The 20,651-nt window shown below is 33.1% G+C and overlaps 1 protein-coding gene across 1 annotated transcript in view; it reads right to left on the reverse strand.

The window, feature by feature from the left end:
• LOC118749131 (mediator of RNA polymerase II transcription subunit 12) overlaps nucleotides 1-20,651 on the reverse strand; it is a 192,179-nt gene that overhangs the window by 150,251 nt on the left and 21,277 nt on the right. Inside the window, exons 5-6 of the mRNA XM_036483899.1 lie at nucleotides 15,578-15,765; nucleotides 1,927-2,128 (exon numbers count right to left, since the gene is read on the reverse strand). Of these exons, the coding sequence (XP_036339792.1) occupies nucleotides 1,927-2,128; nucleotides 15,578-15,765 (390 nt within the window). The remainder of the gene's footprint in view (nucleotides 1-1,926; nucleotides 2,129-15,577; nucleotides 15,766-20,651) is intronic.

Genomic DNA, 20,651 nt, shown 5'->3' on the forward strand with positions numbered 1-20,651 from the left:
TTTTATAAAAATATAGTTAATTTTACACCAGAAAACGTAATAATAAAATCTCTAAACTTTGTGTAAAACTCAGGAAAATTCAAAATACAAAAAATAATTGTCGAATTACTTTGTATGGAAGAACTTGCGTGAAAAAAAATTACCAAAAATCAATGCGATTTTCTAGCGACTTCAAACTTGCACTTTGTTATATTATTTGTATGGGTTATAAAACTGCATACTTAGAATTTTTTTTTTAAATCTGAATAAAAAGTTGCAAATTTAGTGAATTTTCCTGAGGTTTGCACAAAATCTAGATATTTTATTATTATGTTTTCTGGTGTAGAATGAACAATATTTTTATAAAAAATTATCGAAAATAAATTAGAATAAAAAACTTTGCATATATTGCGAAAAATTCACTGTGCCAATATTTCTGTTCGGCACTGTATGTTTTAAACAATTAATTTAAGATTTGAGTTAAGGCGCGTTCACCGTTCGTGTCCAGACAACTTTTTATTTGCTCTCAAAACATTTTTGCGGGGAGGGTGCTGAAGTACGGCTGTAGCAAACAGCTGATGCCTACATACGATTTTGAGGGCAAATAACACATGCAATTCGCTGCAAACGCATATAAATGAGAACGCGGCAACCCGAATCCTCAAGTCGTTCGAACAGAAAATCAAAATCGATTTGATTCGAACAAAGAGTGTTCAGCACATTTTTGTCGCGCTCTCAGTCAGACAAGGTGGCAAAAGACCGCGTAAAATTACTAACAAAAAGTGTCCGGAGTCTGGACACGAACGGTGAATCCGCCTTTAGAATTCGAAGTGTATAAGTTTCTCTACGCAAAGCACACACATGTGCGTATGCTTTATATTAATAAAAATAAGGTACACACATGTGCACGTGCTTTTTACCAAACGGCACACACATGTGATGTGAGCAAGCTTTTAATTTTTCATATGCACAGCACACGAGTGTGAGCGTAAAATATTAGGATGTGCTGCGCATGTGTGTGCAAATACGAACCCTGTTTATAAAGATTCTAGTTGGAAAATAGATACTTTTCAGTAGTAGTTTTACATGATCTTTTTAGAGTGTACAGGTACAAATGTAACATATTAGTTAGTATTTATTTTACTTACTTTGCAAAATAGTTATGCACAAAAATGTAATTTATAAATTGAAATTACAAATGTTTGATTTTATGAAAAATAAAAATCTATACACATACATATATCCCAAGTCCTTAGGATGGGTAAAATTATGTCTTTTTCTTGAAAATTTTTGGTTTTCTTACAAATATGATATATTTACGTAAAAAAGAAAACGGGATACATTTGGATAAATTTTTGGCTTGTTTAGTGATAAGTTTTCTTGAGACGGCGCGGCAACACTGGTCGCAACAGCTCGTTAACTGCGCACACACGACTTGTATTTGAAAGCCGAGTAGATCCCGGAGACTCCCGTGTGCACCACTGATATAGAGATGTAACTAAAAATTTACGTTTTTGGAGATTTCATTATGCATATAATAAGCTTGATAAGTAGAATATGTTCAGTTTAACAGATAACCATAGTTCCCAAATATGGCGAAAATATGTGTCTTTCCATCTGTCTTTTTGTATACCAACTGCATGAATTGATAAAACTTTGATTGCGTTTTCTCACAAAATTTAAATTTTGGAATACCTCGTTATATTATTAAACGTGCGATCTGTACAATATCTTTTTGAATTTTAACCATAGCAGTCGATATTATCCTTTTTTCTAAATACCTTCAAAACAATATTAACCAAGAATTTTGGATGTAGTGAGAGTAGTAATAGCACAACAACAAAAGCAAGTAAGTACTAGTTTCACAAGGCCTGCATAATTTTTTCTGGGCTATTAAATGGAATATTATTTACATATAGTTAACAAAACTCCGATTAGATAACGTACCTCGGTTGTTTGCTTGTAAAGTGGCAATAGTTGACGGATAACCCTTATTGAAGCATTGTTTTTTTCCCCAATTTCTTTTTTTAACTTCTTCATAAGATTGAGATACAATTTTTTATTTTCGTCCCGTTCAGATTGGCACTCTGTTATTAAAGTGGAGTGAACAAGTGTAGCTAGCATATCAACAACCGTTGTAAAAAGCTCTCTGGAAATGTAATAACAACTATTTATTATTATTATTATTTTTATTTTTTATTTATACCTAAATCTTATTGAATATTATTATAACTAATAAATATTGGTAATACTGTTATTATTAAATATTAATATTATTAAATGTTGTTATCAGCGTTAGGATTTTAAGCCCGTAAAAACTAGAAAAAAAAACAAAATAAGATTTGAAAAAACGCAGAAAAATGCATTTATTTTTTTAATTTTGTTACATACATAGCTTTATGTTCATTTGGCATGTCCAACTGAATATATACAAAAATACATAGTGGTCAAAAAATTATAGCCGAATCAGGTTTTGCTTAGTTCTAACTTATTATTTTTGTTGTTATTTAATTTTGATTATTTTGTTTATAAAAATATAGTTCATTCTTTAACAAAACCCGTGTAAATCCAAGTTTCCAACTTTGTGCTTTTTTTAATCCTAAAAAATCAACCGCTGTTAGCCATTTGAAACTTGTTCTACTAGATTTGAATGGGCTACAAAACTGCATACTTAGAATCTTTCTAGGAAATCTAATTAAAAAAGCTCGACATTTTTACGAAAATTTGTTTTTTTTTAATATTGCACAAAGTTTTAAGACAGTGTCACTGGATTGGTACATTTGTACAGATTTGTACATTTTTATATTGGGCTAACGGTACAATATATCAAAAAAAAAAATTGGGACGACAAATTGGTACAATACAGAGATCTTCTATTGAAAAATTTTAACAAATTATTTTTCGTGATTGGGATAAAGAAAAATATTTGGGTATTCCCACAATTGGGATACGTTTTGCACCAAATTTTGGGCAAATTCCCAATCGTGTGACACTATGTACCTTTAAACTTGTATTTACACGGATGTTGTTAAAGAATTAACTATATTTTTATAAAAAAACTAACCAAAATTAAATAACAAATATAATAATTGAAAACTTTTCAAAATTTGGCGCGGCTATAATTTTTTTCGACCGCTGTACATAAGTTGACTATGATTACTCGGCTTTGCTATCATAGTAGCACAATGCCACTAAGTGCATTTAGGCCATAGCCTCATGCCATTATCGCGAAGCATTGATTTGAAGGAACTAAAGCTCATCTCAACATCTGCTGATACTAAACTCCACTTCAAAGCTAGTTCGATTCGTCGTTATTTAACAATGAGGTAATAGGTTGTGGTGTTTTTGTCGTGATTTACTTTTAAGCAAAGATTTGTTTGTGTATTTCAATGAAGAGCTGAATAACGCGAGATCAGCTATTTACACAATTTCTTCATCACCTATAGTGTCTGCTCCATTTACATTTGTGTTGTTGTGCAGAAACTATTAGCCTTCATATAACATTTGATTCGAACTATTGAATTAAGGCTTTCCAACCTCATCCTATTTCGAATCTTAGATTTTGTTGAATTCATTACGACAAAACGCACTCAACAAAAGCATTTGAGTGCGGCAATGAACCCTTCTTTATTTATATTTCCATACATTTTATTGCCTGTTGCGGTTTTCACTCCGTAAGCAATTATCCAAAATTCTTCAGAGTTGGCTGGAATGCCGTTCTGAAAAAAAGTTAAATATTCCATGGGAAAGTTAAAAGATTTAAATATTCAGTTTCCGCTGCTCCCCTTTCCTTCAAATTCAAATAGTGAATTGGCAGGTCCCTGCAACTCGCACTCTTGTGATTTAAACACTTTTCTGGTGACAAAATCAAAGATTGTTTTAAAAGTATTTAATTGACTAGGTAATCGTTTCAAAAGTTCTTCGATTAAGGTGATCAGGGGCGCACCCAGGACAATTTAATACTTCTAAATATATAGATATTATCAGAAAATACTGCTTCAGATAATACGCTTTTTAAAATACATTTATGCAAGTTTTATGTACACTAGGTATGTAATACAAAAAAAATTTGGAGTTTCATAAATTGCATTTTATTTACATAAAATCAAAAAGATCAATAAAAATTGTTGAATATAATTAAAAAAGAACTCAAATATTTTTAACCGCCTTCAATAAAGGGGAAATTATCAATTCTTCGGAGTATTTTTTCTTCTTTTATGTATGCCACCGCATAACTTTGGACCGCGTGAACCGATTTCAAAACTTTTTTTTGTCGGAATGAAGGTACCTTAAGGATCGTCCCGCAATTTGGTTTAGATCGGATCATTGGATCATGAAAACATTAACGGTACTCCTTTGTATATTAGAATTGAAGTCGGTTGTGCTGATGGGCAGGCGCGCTCAACTTTTAAAAGTAATAAAAAATGTCACAAAAGAATTTTAGTATAAAGCAATCAATTAATTCCATTAAATTTTTACAATTTTATGTTAATTTTCCTCGATTTCTGGTTTTTGGTCTTTTGGTGATTTTTCACAATTGCCCCATTTTTTACTATTTCGAATACCGAAAAAATTAACTGAACTTTTATTTTTTTTATGTAGCTAATTTTTATAGAAAGAATTCGAAGTTGGCAAACTTCGAATCCTTGTTAAGTACATGTCAGTGGCAGAGGCGTAGCCAGGGGGGGAGGGATTTGGGAGGATAGATCCCCCCTTCGTCAGTGAAATGAAAATTTGTATTTTTGAATTAATAACACAATACTATTTTACCCTTCCGGTTTATAATATTTTATTTCAGACTGATGACAAATTATCTTGTAATGGATATATAAAATTATGGGTTGGTGGATTATGTATTTGAATATTTGTGAAATACACTAGGCTATTTTGATTAGTTCCCCACAGTGTTGGTGTAAAGTAATTAATAATTAATAATTCGTTTTGTTGGTTTCTGAGGTCAGACAGAATTGAATTCTTTCTGCATGTGTGTATATATTGGACAATTGGATGTAGTGAAAGTGAAACGGATTTCAAATGCATGTTACACCTCCCATTTTTTGAGAATGGCCATGGATAATTTGTGCACCAATGATCCATGGCTATTCTTTACTGAATTTCAATTGTCTTTCTAAGTTATGACATAATGGTAACTTGATGTCGCAAAAAAATTTTGTTGGTTTATATATGTACCTATTATGCTGACTTTGTTTTTTCATTCTTTACATTTTTTAAAAATTAAATAAATTTTTTTTGTTGTGAGTACTTAGTAAGAATTATAAGTAAATTGGAATTTTTTTGTTTATTTAAGTGTTTGATATTATTGATTTAAAGTCATAGTAATTTAAGCCTATTCTTGTGAACTATTATTTCCTTATCTTTATTTTTTCTATCGCTACTTTCTATTCTATGATGAACTACAGTAAAATTGTTATTTTTATCAATGTTCTTTACTCTATAGGGTCCTTTATACTTACTATCTAACTTATGACCTGCTTCATCTTTAACTAATACTAAATCTCCTATATTTATTTCCTTACTGTGGCTATTTATATCATAATTGATTTTTTGTTTTTCCTTGGTTTCTTGTACTAACTTCTTAGCTCTTTGTTGTGCTATTTGTAGCCTATATTTAATTTCTGTGTCATACGCCTCATGGTTATATACTGGGCTAATGACACTTTCTTTTAAAAATTCGTAAGTCAGGGGTGTTTTTCCAAAAACTAATTCAAAAGGGCAATAGCCGTGAACTGTGGATGGTGTGGTATTGTAGCAATACGAAAAATATCTGACCTACTCATCCCAATCAGTAACTGTAACTAGGTATTTAGTTAAGTCGCATATAATAGTAACAGCGTATTCATTTCCGTGTATCGATTTCGGTAATGGTCCGATTGTATCGATTTGTACAATATCAAAGGCCTTCGGAGGTGTCTCCGTTATTGTCATTGGTTCCTTGATATGTCTATAAATTTTATTTGTTTTACAATGGATGCAATTTTTTACGTATTTTCTTATGTCATTTTTCATGTTTTTCCAGCTGAACTTCTGTTTGATCTTGTTTGCCATGCGATTTATTCCTGGGTGGCCACCAAAAACAGGATCGTCATGATATTTATGCATAATTTCTTTAATTTTGTCGACATTTGTCACATGCATAATTTCGGGGGTAATGCAATTGTTTAATTTTTGAGAACCTTGGTACCTACTTCTATAAATTTGCCTACTCGAGTATAATTATATTTAAACAATCTGTCCCCTAAGGACAACTGTATCTTTACAAGTCCTAGATTGCCGGCTTGTTTTGCAAGCCTGGTAAAGAATTGTCCTAAGTCAATCTTATCCTCAACAATTAGGTTGCTTGTATCTATAGTGCTAGAAATTTTCTTTCCTTTTTTGAAATATAATTTCGGAGGATTGAAAACGAGCTCGACATGTCCCTTTACTTCAAATTTATTTAGCGCTTCATATATAATAGGGTTCTCTTTGTAACTTTTAATTTCTTTTTTGCTATTATTATTACGGGCTGGTTTTCTAATTTCTGATCTTGTGGTAACTTTTAGTATTTTGCTTGCTTCCACTGACATTTCTTTATGGTTTGTAATATTGATTCGGGATAGTGCGTCTGCTACATAATTTTCTTTTCCTGCTATGTACTCCACTTCAAAGTCATATTCTTCCAAATCTAATCTAACTCTTGTTAATTTTGATGAGGGGCTCTTCATCGAGAAAAGGTATGTTAAAGGTCGATGGTCCGTTTTAATTAAAAATTATCTGCCATAAACGTATGGTCTGAAATAAGTTATGGCACAATGAATTGCGGCTAATTCTTTTTCTATTGTTGCTTTATTAATTTCACCTTTTGTGAATGATCTGGAGGCATAGGCAATTGGTAAATGTTTTCCTTCATGTTCCTGACTAAGAACTGCACCACAAGCATAACCACTAGCATCTGTTGTTATACAAAATTCTTTACTGAAATCTGGATATTGTAAAATATTTGGACTAATTAATGCCTTCTTCAAATATTCAAAAGCATTTTGGCATTCTTCTGTCCAATCGTAGGGAACATTCTTCTTGCAAAGTCTAGTTAAAATTCTTGAATGTTCTGCGAAATTAGGTACGAATCTTCGGTAATAATTACAGAATGCAACGAATCGTTTGACTTCTTCCGCATTTTGGGGTGGTGGATAATTTTGAACAATTTCGAATTTATTTGGATCTGGTAGGATTCCTTTACTTGTGCACTGGTGTCCCATATAGGTAACTTCTTGACTAAAAAATAAACATTTATCGGGATGCAGCTTCAAATTATATTTTCTGCAAGTTGAGAAAACATCTTGTAAATTTTTCATCATGTGATTTTCAGAACAACCTATTACTACTAAATCATCCATGTATAAAAATGCTTGTGAAGGTTTAAGACCTGCGAATGCTAAAGTCATCATTCTTTGAAACGAATTGGGGGCTACTTTTAGGCCATATGGTAATCTTTTAAATCGGTATGTACGATCGTCTGCTGTAAACGATGTTATATCTCTGGAGTCTGAGTCTAATTCTATTTGGTGAAAACCTGACATTAGGTCCAGGCATGAAAAATATTTTGCTCTTCCTAAATGATCTAGAATGTCATCGATTCTTGGAAGTGGAAATTTATGTGCTGCTAATTTTTTATTTACCTGTCTATAATCAATGACTAATCTCCATCTTTTTTCTGTATTTCCTGGTAATGACTTTATGGGTACTAATAAAATTGGGCTGTTGTATTCTGACATAGATGGTTCTATTATATCATCTTTGATTAATTTGTTGACTTGTTTACTTATTTCACCTTTGTGTGCTTGTGGTAATCTGCAATTTTTTATAGACTAGGTTGTCATCTTTCATACGTAATTTTTGTTTATAAAAATTATTTGAAGATATGGGTTCTGCTTCTGATGCAAATATGTCTATGTATTCTGAACATAATGTCGTTAATTGTTGGCTAGCGAATTGTGGGAAATTCTTAACTAATCTTTTTAATTTTTCTTTGTTATTATTTTTATTTTCTGTTGTTTCTTGGATTAACTTGTAATTATTTAAATTTTCTGTTTTGATATTGTAATTCTGAATACTTGCGTTTTTATCTATGGTATTAATGATTCTAACAAAAGTTTGGTCTTTATTTGTAATTGTATTTGCTATGAAAATACCTTCAGCCAATTTTTGATGGGGAATAAAAAGTGCCGAATTATTAGTTTTTACGTTGACTTGCCGAATCACTTCGGATCTAGCGGGGATTGTAATTGTATTAATAGCTGGTCTATTTGTCATATGGATTATTATATTTTCTGGAAAATCATAAGGTCTCAAAATTAATCTGTCTTCATTTTTGCCATAATCTAGAATGCAATTATATTTCTTTATAAAATCTAAACCTATAATTCCATCACACGGGATTGGGAAATTGTCTTCTACTATGTGAAATTTGTGTTTAATTAATAGATCGTCTCCTTTCAAGTCTGTTGTGACCGTACCTAGTGTGCTTGTTATTCCTTGACCAATGCCTTTCAAATCAGTAATCTGTGAAGTATTAATGGTGATATTGCTATCAATTTGTCCCTTTTTTATAATAGATATATCTGCTTCTGTGTCTATCAAGAGAGTTGAAATAGTGTTATTTAGAGAAGTTTTGGAAGATTAGGTGTAAATTAAGTACACGTTCTGTTTTGTTATTTACTGTTGAAGTGGAGTTTGCTGGTTTTCCTGCTGGGTGCAATTACGTACATTGCGAGTCTGTATAAAATTTCTGTTTCTGTTTTGAGTTGATGATCCTCTTTGCGAGTTGTTATTTTGTCTAAAATTGTTGTTGAATCGAAAATTACCACGGTATTGATTTTGTTGTCGTATGCTCAGGATTGTATTTGAACTACCCGTTATCTCTGTGCAGCTATTGGTGAATTTAGAGATGGCATCATTCATTGATGTAAATGTGCCAGCTTGCATTATCATTTTTACTTTTTCGTTGGAGCAATTCTTGCACATAGCTTTGACCGCCGCCTGTGTTGAATATCTGGTGGCTAAGTCTGGGTTTAGTCCATCCGAGATATATGCTCCTTCTAGTGACCTGGTAATTTTTTCTATTTCTGTAGTATACTGATTTGCGGTTTTACTACGTTGTTGTACGTTCAGGAGTTTTGCTGTCAAAACTTCTACTGATTCGCCTTTAATAGTAGATTTCAATTTTGACCTAATTTCTTGAATTGAATTTTCATTACTTATGTAATTTCTTGCTGTACCTTTTAGATTGGTTTTTATCATAGTCAGGCATGGGCAGAGAGTTAGCAGGTGCTAAAAGAGCGTAAGCGTTGCGTGTACGTATACAAGCGAGAGTGCAGCGATGAGAACACGACAGCATGCAAAATGAATTAGGTACACTAACACATGCTCACTTTTAGCTCACGCTTGTTTGTGGTAGTGCCCACCTCTGATCATAGTTATCGCCATGATTATCTTTGATTTGTTCCAAGATATCAAGAGCGTCTAGAAAGCTGTGCAGATTTTCTGGCTTACCATCAAACTCTGGTAGCACTGATGAGGCTGTCTTAATGAATTATACTGTTGATTGTGCCATTTTGACGTTTCCTATTTGCAAAGTTTTTGTTTGATTTTCAATTTTCTTGTCTTCTTCTAAATCGGATGAATTCTCCAATAGGAAGATATTGAAGTCTATTTGTATTTCTTGTGCGAATGAGGTTGGGATGGTTACCTCAATATTATATCTTGCTAGTGAGGATACTAATTTGTCTCTAACAGTTGAAAATATTTGGTTTGCTTCTATTTGGTGACTGCTAGATAATTGGTTATTACGTATGGCCTTTCGTAATTTATTCAGTGAATCTAATATTGTCGTGAGGTGCTTCAACACAGTTTCATTTTTTATTTTTACCCTACAAGACATTGCTGAGCACTTTAGGCAAAAATTCTCACACATTTACACTTTTGTTTTTGTAGTACGGCATAAATGAGTAGTTTGACTATTAGTACTGAGGACTTTCTGATGACAACATTGAGGGGAAAGTACTCAATTTTTTCCCATGGCCTGAACGAAAATGAGGACTTTGATAAGCACTTTTGTGATTAGGGATAATGATAATATGAGTACTCATATGATACTCAGCTGTCTTGTAGGGTATGTTTTTATTTATACACTTGTAGGATTTTTCTGCGGAAGCTTTTTCTTCTATAAGTGTCTGATAAAGTTCTTCCCATTTGCCCATTTATTGCAATGCTGACAGGGAAGCGAGCGTAAAATTGAAGTTTTAGATACGCTCTTGGACGTTATTTAGTCTTCTTAATTTGTTTTTAATATAACTCTTCAATTTTAGGGCTACTGCGATGATCAATAGCATGAGTATGCAAGCGAAACTACTTAACCAAATATCTGGATTATTTGAAACTTTGTTTGTTTCTACCTCCGCCGGTGGTTCGTATCTAACTATCCTATTGTCTGTGTTTTCTGATGTTTCCTTTCCTATTTCATATCCCGCAATGGCTATCAGAATGCTATTTTCTATATTTTTCCACCACTACATTTTGCATAGAATAAGAAGTTTTCGGAAATTAAAATTTTAAATTTTTAAATTTTATTTATTTATTTATTGCTCAATTAATGCCTATTTGGAAAATATTTTTCTAACATTAACATTATTTCTTTTTCTTGGGTTGATGAATTTTTTACGTCGTCCATGGTAGGTTCTCTGTCCATACCAATGGAATTCCAAAATTCCCTTAACCAAATTAATTCCCTTTCGTAATCTCTAGTTTCTAGTTCTAATGTTGCATTTTCATCCCACTTGATGGGATTTTTTGTAAAATCTTTTGGCATTCCAATTTGCTTTTAATTTTTATTTATCTTCTCTTAAATTTCTTAATTTTCTTAGATTAAGTCTTTCTTCGGTATCTGTTGAAAGATTTAACAATCTATAAGTTTCGGCTATTTGTTTCTTTTTTTTGAACTGTTTGCCTCCCCGCATTTGTTTCTGTCTTTTTACCGGGGTAGGTATTTTTAGTATTTCTTTTTTGTTAAGCTTATTCCTACGCTGATATTCTTCTATGGTTATCGGTGTCGGGCCTTGTTTCACCACTGTGGAGGTGCTGAGGACCTCTTCAGTGTCTTTTATTAAAGCTTTTAATTTTTCTTCATACTTTTCGAAGATTTCATGAAATTGTTTTTCAGTTATGTCTGACATAACTGACATATTGGGAGTTTTGAAAATTTTACCCTGAAATCATTTGTCGCTGAAAGCTTGCTGGTGTATTTGGTTTTTAACCGACTACACAATCAATTCGTCGGAATATTTTTTGATTATTATTTTTTATGTATGCTACCGCATACAACCACGTTAACCGATTACTATAATTTTTTTTTTTTAAGGAAAATTTTCTGATACCCCTCAGGTGGTCCCATTCTAATTTGGTTTAAATCCGATCATTGGCTCATGAAGAGAATAACGATAATCTTAAATTTTTATACGGGAGTTGAAGTCGGTTTTGTTTTTTGCTTAAAAATTACTTGTTCATGTAAGCATTTGTTGAAAATGCAGTCTCACATAGAAATGTAAAAGTCAAAGTCAAAGTATGTTTAATGCAATCTTGCCAACAGCAGTATTTTCTGCATATATACACTTGCATCCAGAACTCACTTAGCTCTTCGTAGTATTCAAAGTACTGTCTTCACTGATGTCCAGAAGGTTTTCAAAAGCTTAATTTGTCATCTCAGTAGGTTTACATTTCGGGTCACATGAAAACCGGTCGACAATGGTTTTTTCTGAACCTTCCAAGTTAACGCTGGTAATGTGCGTTAACGCTAACAAAATAACTTTTGCAGCCAATTTCACGAAAGCAATTTAAATGAAAAATGATTTTAATTTTTTGAACATTATAGGGAAATTCATAGAAAATAAAAAATCATTTTCCATTTAAATTGCTGGTGACCGGCTGTTATCAATTTCCTTAGCGTTAACTTCGGCGTTACATATGTACGGTTTTCTGATCTACTTTGTTTATTTATGGGGTTTTCATGCAAATTGCTAGAAATTCTAAAATATATCTAGTGGCGGCATCTTCCTAGTCGCCAGGGAATACCGACGGATCATACAGTGACTTCTCGTGGCGTTTTCTGATTCACGCTTCATCCTAGACATCGCTCCTTTCCAAAGTTCCAAAGAATAAGTAACATATGCATGTGTGCGAAGCTGCTGCGCTTGTTACGAGAACAGCCCAGCTAGCAAAAAATCTGAAAATTAATCCGAAAACGGGAAGAAAAGCGGATGAAACGCGGATTAGGTCTACAAAAGGACTGAAAATGGTTGTGAAAAGGGTACGTTTTCCGCGATTTTCCTGAAAATTTTCTGATTCAATTTTTAGTTGGCAAAACGTACTGGGGAACCACGCTTAAGGGCGAAATACACCACGCAAGCGGCTTGACAAACCAAGCGAAATATCCCTTTGCTGCAAGCCATTTGTGGTGTATGGGGTTTGACGAGCCATTGAAGATAATTTTAATAAAAATCAAAATTTTTTGATTTTCTGGTCGCCATGTTGAAGTTTGATCAAACCGCTTGCGTTGTATATGGAAAGTTTAAAGAATTTGCCCGCACCACTAGTATACTCTAGCCAATAGCGGCACCCCAGGCATACGCACCCCATCCACTTTGGTAAAGCCTGCCTATCGCATAGTTAGTTGACACACGATACCGTATGAGTCTACAACAAATAGCAACATAAACAGGCGATAGAAATTAATCACCTTTATCGCTAGAATATCTCTTATTGTATACGCTTATTTTTCTATTGGCGACGCGTTTCTTAAGTGCTCGTTCCCTACGGTAGGAAACACGTTTCCAAACGTCAATGTATCTACGTACATATGAATGTATGTATCTAAATATATTTTTAATTTAAATACTTTGCTAATTGCTAGTAGATTGTACAAACGGATAATCACTTGCACAGAAATTATCGCTTGGCTTGGCTACATGCTTGTATACATAAATAACAAGCAGTGGAAATTCCAGTATTATTATTATTAATTTACAAAATATCACTTCCAACGCAATTTTTGAAGCTTAAAAGCATGTTCACATTATCGTAATTTAAAGGTGATTCGTAATTAATAAGCAAATCATGCTGAAATCTATGCATTTGGCCTTGTAAAATCGGTCAATAAATTAAATGGAAATTAGGTAATTTATCATAAATCAAGAACCAAATGATGAAAATACCAACTTGTCATTTATTTTAGCCAGAGTACGAAAACAAACCGAACGTATCACTACCCGTTTCCACAACAAGTTCTCAAGTTTGTGATTCTTTTGTCATACTGTTCCCGAGCACTAACAATACACGATACGTTTCAATTGCAGGTGAGTACAAACCAAACTAATTGTTTGTTCTTTTGCTCACTTGCAAGGTATTGATTATAGTAAAGAGACTCATCCTGAGCAAAACTGAAACAAAACACGATACAGAAAAATCATTCCTTTAGTGCTCAGTAAATGAATTTTGCCTATGAAGTTGGAAGAATGGCTCAACTGCTTCAGTAGATTTCTGTACATTGTATGTTGTGAATTTATGTCATTGAAAAATGCCACGTTCTAAAAAAAATATACTGCGCTAACCATTGGCGCACCCGGGAATATATTTTGGGGGCTTTATACCTCTGAAAATTCGCTTCAGATAATATACTCTTTAAATACATGTATGCAAGTTTTATGTACAGTATGTAATAAATAAATAAAAAATTTTAAGTTTCGTAAATTGTAAACATTTCTAACCGACTTCAAAAAGGGGGAGGTTATCAATTCATAGGAGAGTCAGAATTTCTGAAACGGGCCACTTTAGTTATGTGATATTTTATTCCTTATCAGTAGTAGTATTTTTTGATAGCCATTGCTAATACAAACAAATGTGTAACTTTGCTTGTACAAAAACAATTTAGTTTCTTATATATCGACAATGCTGTAAGGCTGTGGAATTCCATTCCTGATACTATCAAAGCTGCGTTGAATAGGAGCTACTATAAGAAAGTAATACACAAGTATTTCACCTCTGTGCGATAAATGTGATTGCAATTTAACAGTTCTCTTTTTTCTATTTATTTCTCTGTCTTTTTTTTTGTTTTTTCTTCTTCATTGTGTTTTTCTTTTCCCAACTGCAATGAGTGACTATTAAATGACTACTATTTAATCTTACTTTTATTTAATTTTTATTTTTTATTTTATTTTTAAATTTATGATAACTGTTTGTATTTAAATTTATTGCTATTATATTTTTACGTTAGATTTAAGATAAGTCTGTATCAGACGATTTTGCGTTTTAATTTTGTAATTGAAAGCTGTTGATGTACTACAAGAGACTGAGTCTTACAGGTACAACCTCATTTCTTAAATAAAGCAAATAAATCAAGTGTTTTTTTTTCCTTTTTACTTGAAAATTCAATAACAGACGAACTAATTGACCGATTTTGACAATTCAACAGTCATTTTCATTGCTACTAAAAACTCTTCAATTTAAAAATAATTTTTAAGGGTAATATTTTATAAAATTGTTGGTAAAAGTACAAAACTAATAGTCTTATCGATTGTGTTGTCACTTCTAATAATAATAATAATAGATTGGCGCTTACACATATGTTAGTGTTTGGCCGAGCTTCTCCTCCGGTTTGTGGCGTGCGCCTTGATGTTGTCACACAAAGCGGAGGGACCTTCTGTTTTACGCCGACTCCGAACGGCGATTGTATTTTTATGAGAAGCTGTTTTTCATGGCAGAAATACAATCGGAGGTTTGCCATTGCCTGCCGAGGGACGACCGCTGTTAAGAAAAAACCTTTTTTCTATATTTTTTGCGATGATGTTTTGACCAGGGTTTGAACCCAGGTGCTGCGGAGTGGAAGCGCGCACTGCTTACCACCACACCACAGTGGTTGTCACTTCTACCTTGTTGAATATACCTTGATCGCACCTACTTCTCAACTATATGTCTACGTATATAGCCAAAAACCCTTTATTTTTACGCTTACCATAAAAAATATAATAAAATACTTAGAACCATAGTAAAAGAAAACTAAAATCACTTTGCATTGCCTAAATACCTGAGCAAGAAGGTACCATTGCCGTTGTTGATATATCTTTAAATAAAACTCAGATATAGCTTGGAGATTTGAAATATTAAAGCATTGTTTTTCACCTTGCGCACACCTAAAGGAAAAAGTGACGACTTTAGCAGTATATTGCAAGAAAACGGTAAATTTTTGGGCAGATATTTGATGACATAGAGATGTAGAGTTTTATCTATTTTCATTTGGTAATAAACCCTTCTTTGAAATTCATTTTTTGAATTAACACGCAATATCGACATAAATTACCCCACTGTGCGACGGTAGACAATGCCAATGTTGTCGAGTCATACAATTTAGCCTAATTTACGACATACGCATTGAGGCTGAATGATAGCAAATGCAACGAAATGCTCGTATAAAAACTAGTATATTTATCTATCTAATTCTTAGATATTTATATATCTAATTCTTGCTTTGATGCATAAAGTAAATGATACTTACCGATTAGAACATGCGTCAATCACTCCCTGACATACTAGCTGTGTTAGTAAGATAGCCCAGTCTGTAGTAGATGTGCCATTTTTCTGTATTGTATCAAACATTCCTCCCACTAAAGAAAAACGTAGCTGCAGCGAATCTAGTACTTCTTCTCGTTCTTGTGGGTCGTTAAATCCATTCAACGAATCATTCTAAAAGTAAAGAAAAGACACACCCTTATTATATAACTTTCAACGCATATAAAACTCTTTAGACGTTGTTCGTTATAACTACAATATTAATATCTGTCATCATTTGCAATAAATTCTCAAGACTGCAGGCTGACCTTACCATAATGGGTAACACAACTATAGCGGGGAAAGAAGTTATATTTTACGATTTTTTTGGGTATTCTGTTTGGAGAGGTTACTCAGCATATATGTATGTATTTAGCTCTTCAATTACTAGTTTCAACTCTTGGTTAGGGTGTCCCTTAAAAAGCAGAGTTTAAAATTACGTTGCGCATAATTTTTTTCTTTTCGGTTAGTTGAATAAATCTACGAAATGTAAAAGACCAGAAAATTTTGCTACATTTTATAACGTCTGCAGTATGAAACCTTAAGACTACTAATTTTCCGCATACACATAACTGTCTTATGCTGACTACAGACGGGTCTACCCTTGACGCAACCCAACGGGGCTGAAACTGAGATTCTCGAAGGAACAAGTACAAAGCAAAGTAAAAAATAAATTTTTAAATTTGTAGCAATGCTCAGAAATAAATATCATTTTGAGTAGACATATCAAATATTTTCTTTCAAAAAAACATGTACATATGTATGTACGCACAAACATGTATGTACTCTGCAAACAAATCGAAATCTTTAGGAGTATCTCATTTCTGTGACGATTTTTTTACAAATTTTGAAAGAAAATTATATGAAGTGGTTGACACGAAAAAAAAAAAAAATCTGAAAAAATTCTGTAAGAAATTACTCACACATTATTTTCATTGCTTTATCGCTTTTCTTCCGAAATTTCATAAAAGAATCCAAGTGCGCAAAGTTTGTTTCATTTTAGAAAATTCGGCAGAAAATCAGATGAGATCTTTACGAATTCTTTAACATTTCTCTACAATTCAAAATACTCGGCAAAAGTGGTTTGCAGGGTAAGTACATAAGATCTGCTTCAGTTGAAATCTGGCAGGTATTAAGTAATAAAAAAACTAATTTAAATATATAATTCGGTCCAAACTTTTTTAGAACCTTATTTTATTTATATTTAGATGAAAGATTTACAAATATTGTTAGAATTAATTTCCACGCCAAAATGCCCGTACTTTTGAGATGACCGCCATTAATACTTAGACATCCCTTTTGCTGATCGATTGAGCCTGTTTTCACCACATTCTGCGGAACTGCGTTATTCTTGAAGGTGTACATTTTGTTTTTTTGTTTTTTTTAATTTTGATTTCATATAGGCCCAATAACGCTCGATCGTTGGGAGCTCTGGTTGATTCGGAGGATTGGCTTATTTTAGTACAATGTTGATTCCATTTTGTGTATAAAACTCTTACGCTTTTTTTTCACAATGGCTTGTTGCCAAATCAGGCCAAAACAATACAGGCTCTCAGAACAACACTCCAGGTGCAACAACACGTTCGGAGAGCTTCAGATTCCTTTTCAAAGTCCTCGGAACATCCTTCTCCACTATCTTATTTATAGTGCCTGATTTTAGGCCAGATTCCGCCTTTCTCTCAATGCGGAAATTTTTCTTGATATTTGACAATACATTTTGTACCGTCGACCTTCCAATTTTCAGCAATTTTACTAACCGACATTGGGAGATATGTGGATTTTGCATGAATCAGTCCAAAACCAATTTTCTTTGCTGAAGTTCTTTGCTCTCCACATCACTTATTTTCAAAGTTACGCATATGAAAATGAACTGTAATAAAAAACAACGATAGCAAAATCAGTACACTAAATAAACGGCTGATCGAGTAGTCGATACCAAAGTTATGCTATGTATAGTGCTGCCAAATTTCAAATGAAGCAGATCTTACATTAGGGCGGCTGGAAATATACAAAAGGGGGATAAGCGTTTTGGCCTTGTGCGGGAAAGTTGTGTATTGGGGTCAATAAAAACTGTGCAAAATTTGAAATTTTTGAAGATTTCGGTTCCGGCAAGAGCCGTGAAATTTCAAAATTTCAATGAGAAATTGCTAAATTGCCAATCGGCCCTATTCCGATTGGCGAAACGACAGTCGTTCGTCGAAATTTGACTTTCATTGGCGTTATGTGGCAACGAATAACATAATCCACTACAAATTTGTATTCCTATTATCCCTTCGAAATGAAGAACTAATGAAAACATGTCAAAATCTGCCGTTAACATTTTTATTTACGACTTAATTCAACGAACGACTGTCGATGCGAGCGACTTACGACAACCAGAATAGGGGTGAATATGTTCATATGAGTAAAATTGATTTAGAAAATGACTAAGACATCCGAAAGTTGTCGCAAGCTGTTTTTGAAGTTTTTGATATTAATTGCTAAATATTTTAATTTCAAGCGAAACTGTTACTGCAGATAATCTTCAGTTGGTAGTCTAAACTAAGTTTCGACGTATTTATACTTACGAGATCCTATCATTCTAGCAGAAGCGCTGGCCATCTGGACTTGTGTGTGTGCTTTCAAATGTTCAGTTTGAATTGTGTGCAAGCAGCAAGCCGATTGTCCGACTCTGCATTTGATTCCAACTACTTTAAAATGCATCTGGATTAAAACACTTTAAAGTCACTATGTTTCATTTAAATACGCTTTAGGTCTGCACTTCACAGATGCTTTTTCATACATCCAAGACACAAATTGTTTCTTTTGGTAAAAAGGGTATCAAAATTCGAAACATTTACTCACTTCACTTGTTTCAAAGTAGTTTTTCAATTAGTTTGATTTTAAAAAAAGTCACTTGTTTCCGACTGGGTTGTTAGCTTCCAGAAGGTGCGGGTTCAAATCCCATCAGAGGCAAAATGTTGAAATGAATTTTTTTTTTTGGCTTCGAAATATGAAAAAGCATTTGTGAAGTGCAGAACGAATGCGTATTCAAACGAAAAATACTGACATTGAAGTTCTTTAAACCAAATGCATTTTAAACTAGTTGAAATAAAATGCAGAGTCGGATAATTGACCTGCTCCTAGGACATGGCCATGTTAATAAAGTTAGTTGCTTATATGAAAAAAGGAAGAACTCCAACCACTTATAGTTGGTAAAAAAGTACTTTTTAAATTGCTTTTAAAGTAGTTTTATTTCCTACAGGGTACATACATAGCCTATAAGAAATATATATAAATAGGTCTGCTTATTATTAGGAAAGGACTTTTATTTCGGACTTAAAAAATATTTAGCTTAGACTTTTATTTCGGACTTAAAAAATATTTAGCTAAGTTTAACAGTTATTACAGATCTAAAAAAAAAGTCCGGCTTGACCGATTATTTTATTTAAAATAAAATAAGTAAAATTTTTCCAACGACTTTTGATATAAAAGTTATACAAGTCCGGGTCCCTGCTTACAACATTCTCTTAAGAATAAATAAAATTGAAAAATTGATATATTACTATTAATAAAAATTTAGTTTTATTACATTCTCTTGCCTACTTATATGTACTATGTATTTGAATTATCTAATTCCCTAAATTATATTTGAATTAGATTTTTTAAACAGGTGGCAACCCTACCACATGTGTTTAGCAATAAAGCCTTTTCAAAACCAATCCGTTGATACCCATATTGCAGCAACTTAATTGAATTAAATTTTTCAACAGGTGGCAACTCTTTTAGAGTTCTAACCTAGATATAAATCTTCTACAAAGGCGCACACGTAGGTACGCGTGTTCGTACAATCGGGCACGGCAACATACGAGTATATCGATGTCAAACTTTAAGCAACTTATTGGATGTCCTCCCCTTCTGTTTTCTTGATTTTGAACATTTTCCATTCTAAATTTCTAAAGACGTCTTTTCTAAACACTTCGAGGTTAAATATTCATAAAAATAATTTTGGCCGCCTAAATCGGCCAAATACCCTTATGTGGGACGGTTGGGGAATGTACGTCTATCACTACTCAGCAATCAACCCATGCAGAAATATGATGATCTACGCTCCAAACATACCACTATAAAATGCAAAGGACAGCTGAGGGCCTTTGTCGCCAGTGCTGCAAATTATAATGTATTTGTAGAATATTTAACGCCCGTCATGTTAGCACTACACTTTCCGAAACTGGAAAAGTTATTTAGGGCATTAATTGTAGCTGTGTTGTTTTTGCTTTATTTATTTATTTATGACATTATAGTGTAGTAATTGACATTATACACCTAGTCGATAGAATTGAGATATCCAATAAGATGCCATGCCATTCATCGTAGCTTTTGACTTGCAAATTTTTTGTGAAAAGATAAAATGTCTAGCCCTCGTTTTTTCTGGAAAAAATCGAACTGACCCTTTTTCTAACAAAATTTAGTATGTAGTGCTAACTTGACACCATACCCCATTATCGATAGAATTGAGATATTGGAAATGGCACAACGGCATTACTTGTGGCTTTCGGCTTGCAAATTTGTTGTGAAAAGAAAAAAAACCGTAGCTTTCGTTTTTCTGAAAAAATCGAGCTGAGCGTTTTTCGAACAAAGTCTTGTATGTAGAGCCAACTTGACACCATATACCTAGAGGCCTGCAAAAAATAACACCACTTCTCGTAACCGCAATTCTAAATCCCTTGGTAGCAATTTAATCTATTCAGCAGTTCAACAATGAAGATTTGCATAAATTCTGGTATTGCATACTTCGCGGGGCAATATTTTGTTACCTTTTTATGAGATGGTAACAAAATCTACCAGTGTTCAGAATGCGAAAAGGGTTTAAAATATACCAGGAACTTTATTTACCGGTAACAAAACTTTTGTTACCAACTCAGAATAGGCCTGCTAGTCAATAAAATTGAGATACCGAAAATCTTAAAACGGAATTAATTGTAGCTCTTTCCAAAAAAACGCAAGATACAATTTTTTTTACAACAAATTTGCAACAAAAA

The sequence above is a fragment of the Rhagoletis pomonella genome, unplaced genomic scaffold, assembly GCF_013731165.1.
Source record: "Rhagoletis pomonella isolate Grant_MI unplaced genomic scaffold, Rhpom_1.0 Rhpom_scaffold_00014, whole genome shotgun sequence".
NCBI lineage: Eukaryota > Metazoa > Arthropoda > Insecta > Diptera > Tephritidae > Rhagoletis > Rhagoletis pomonella.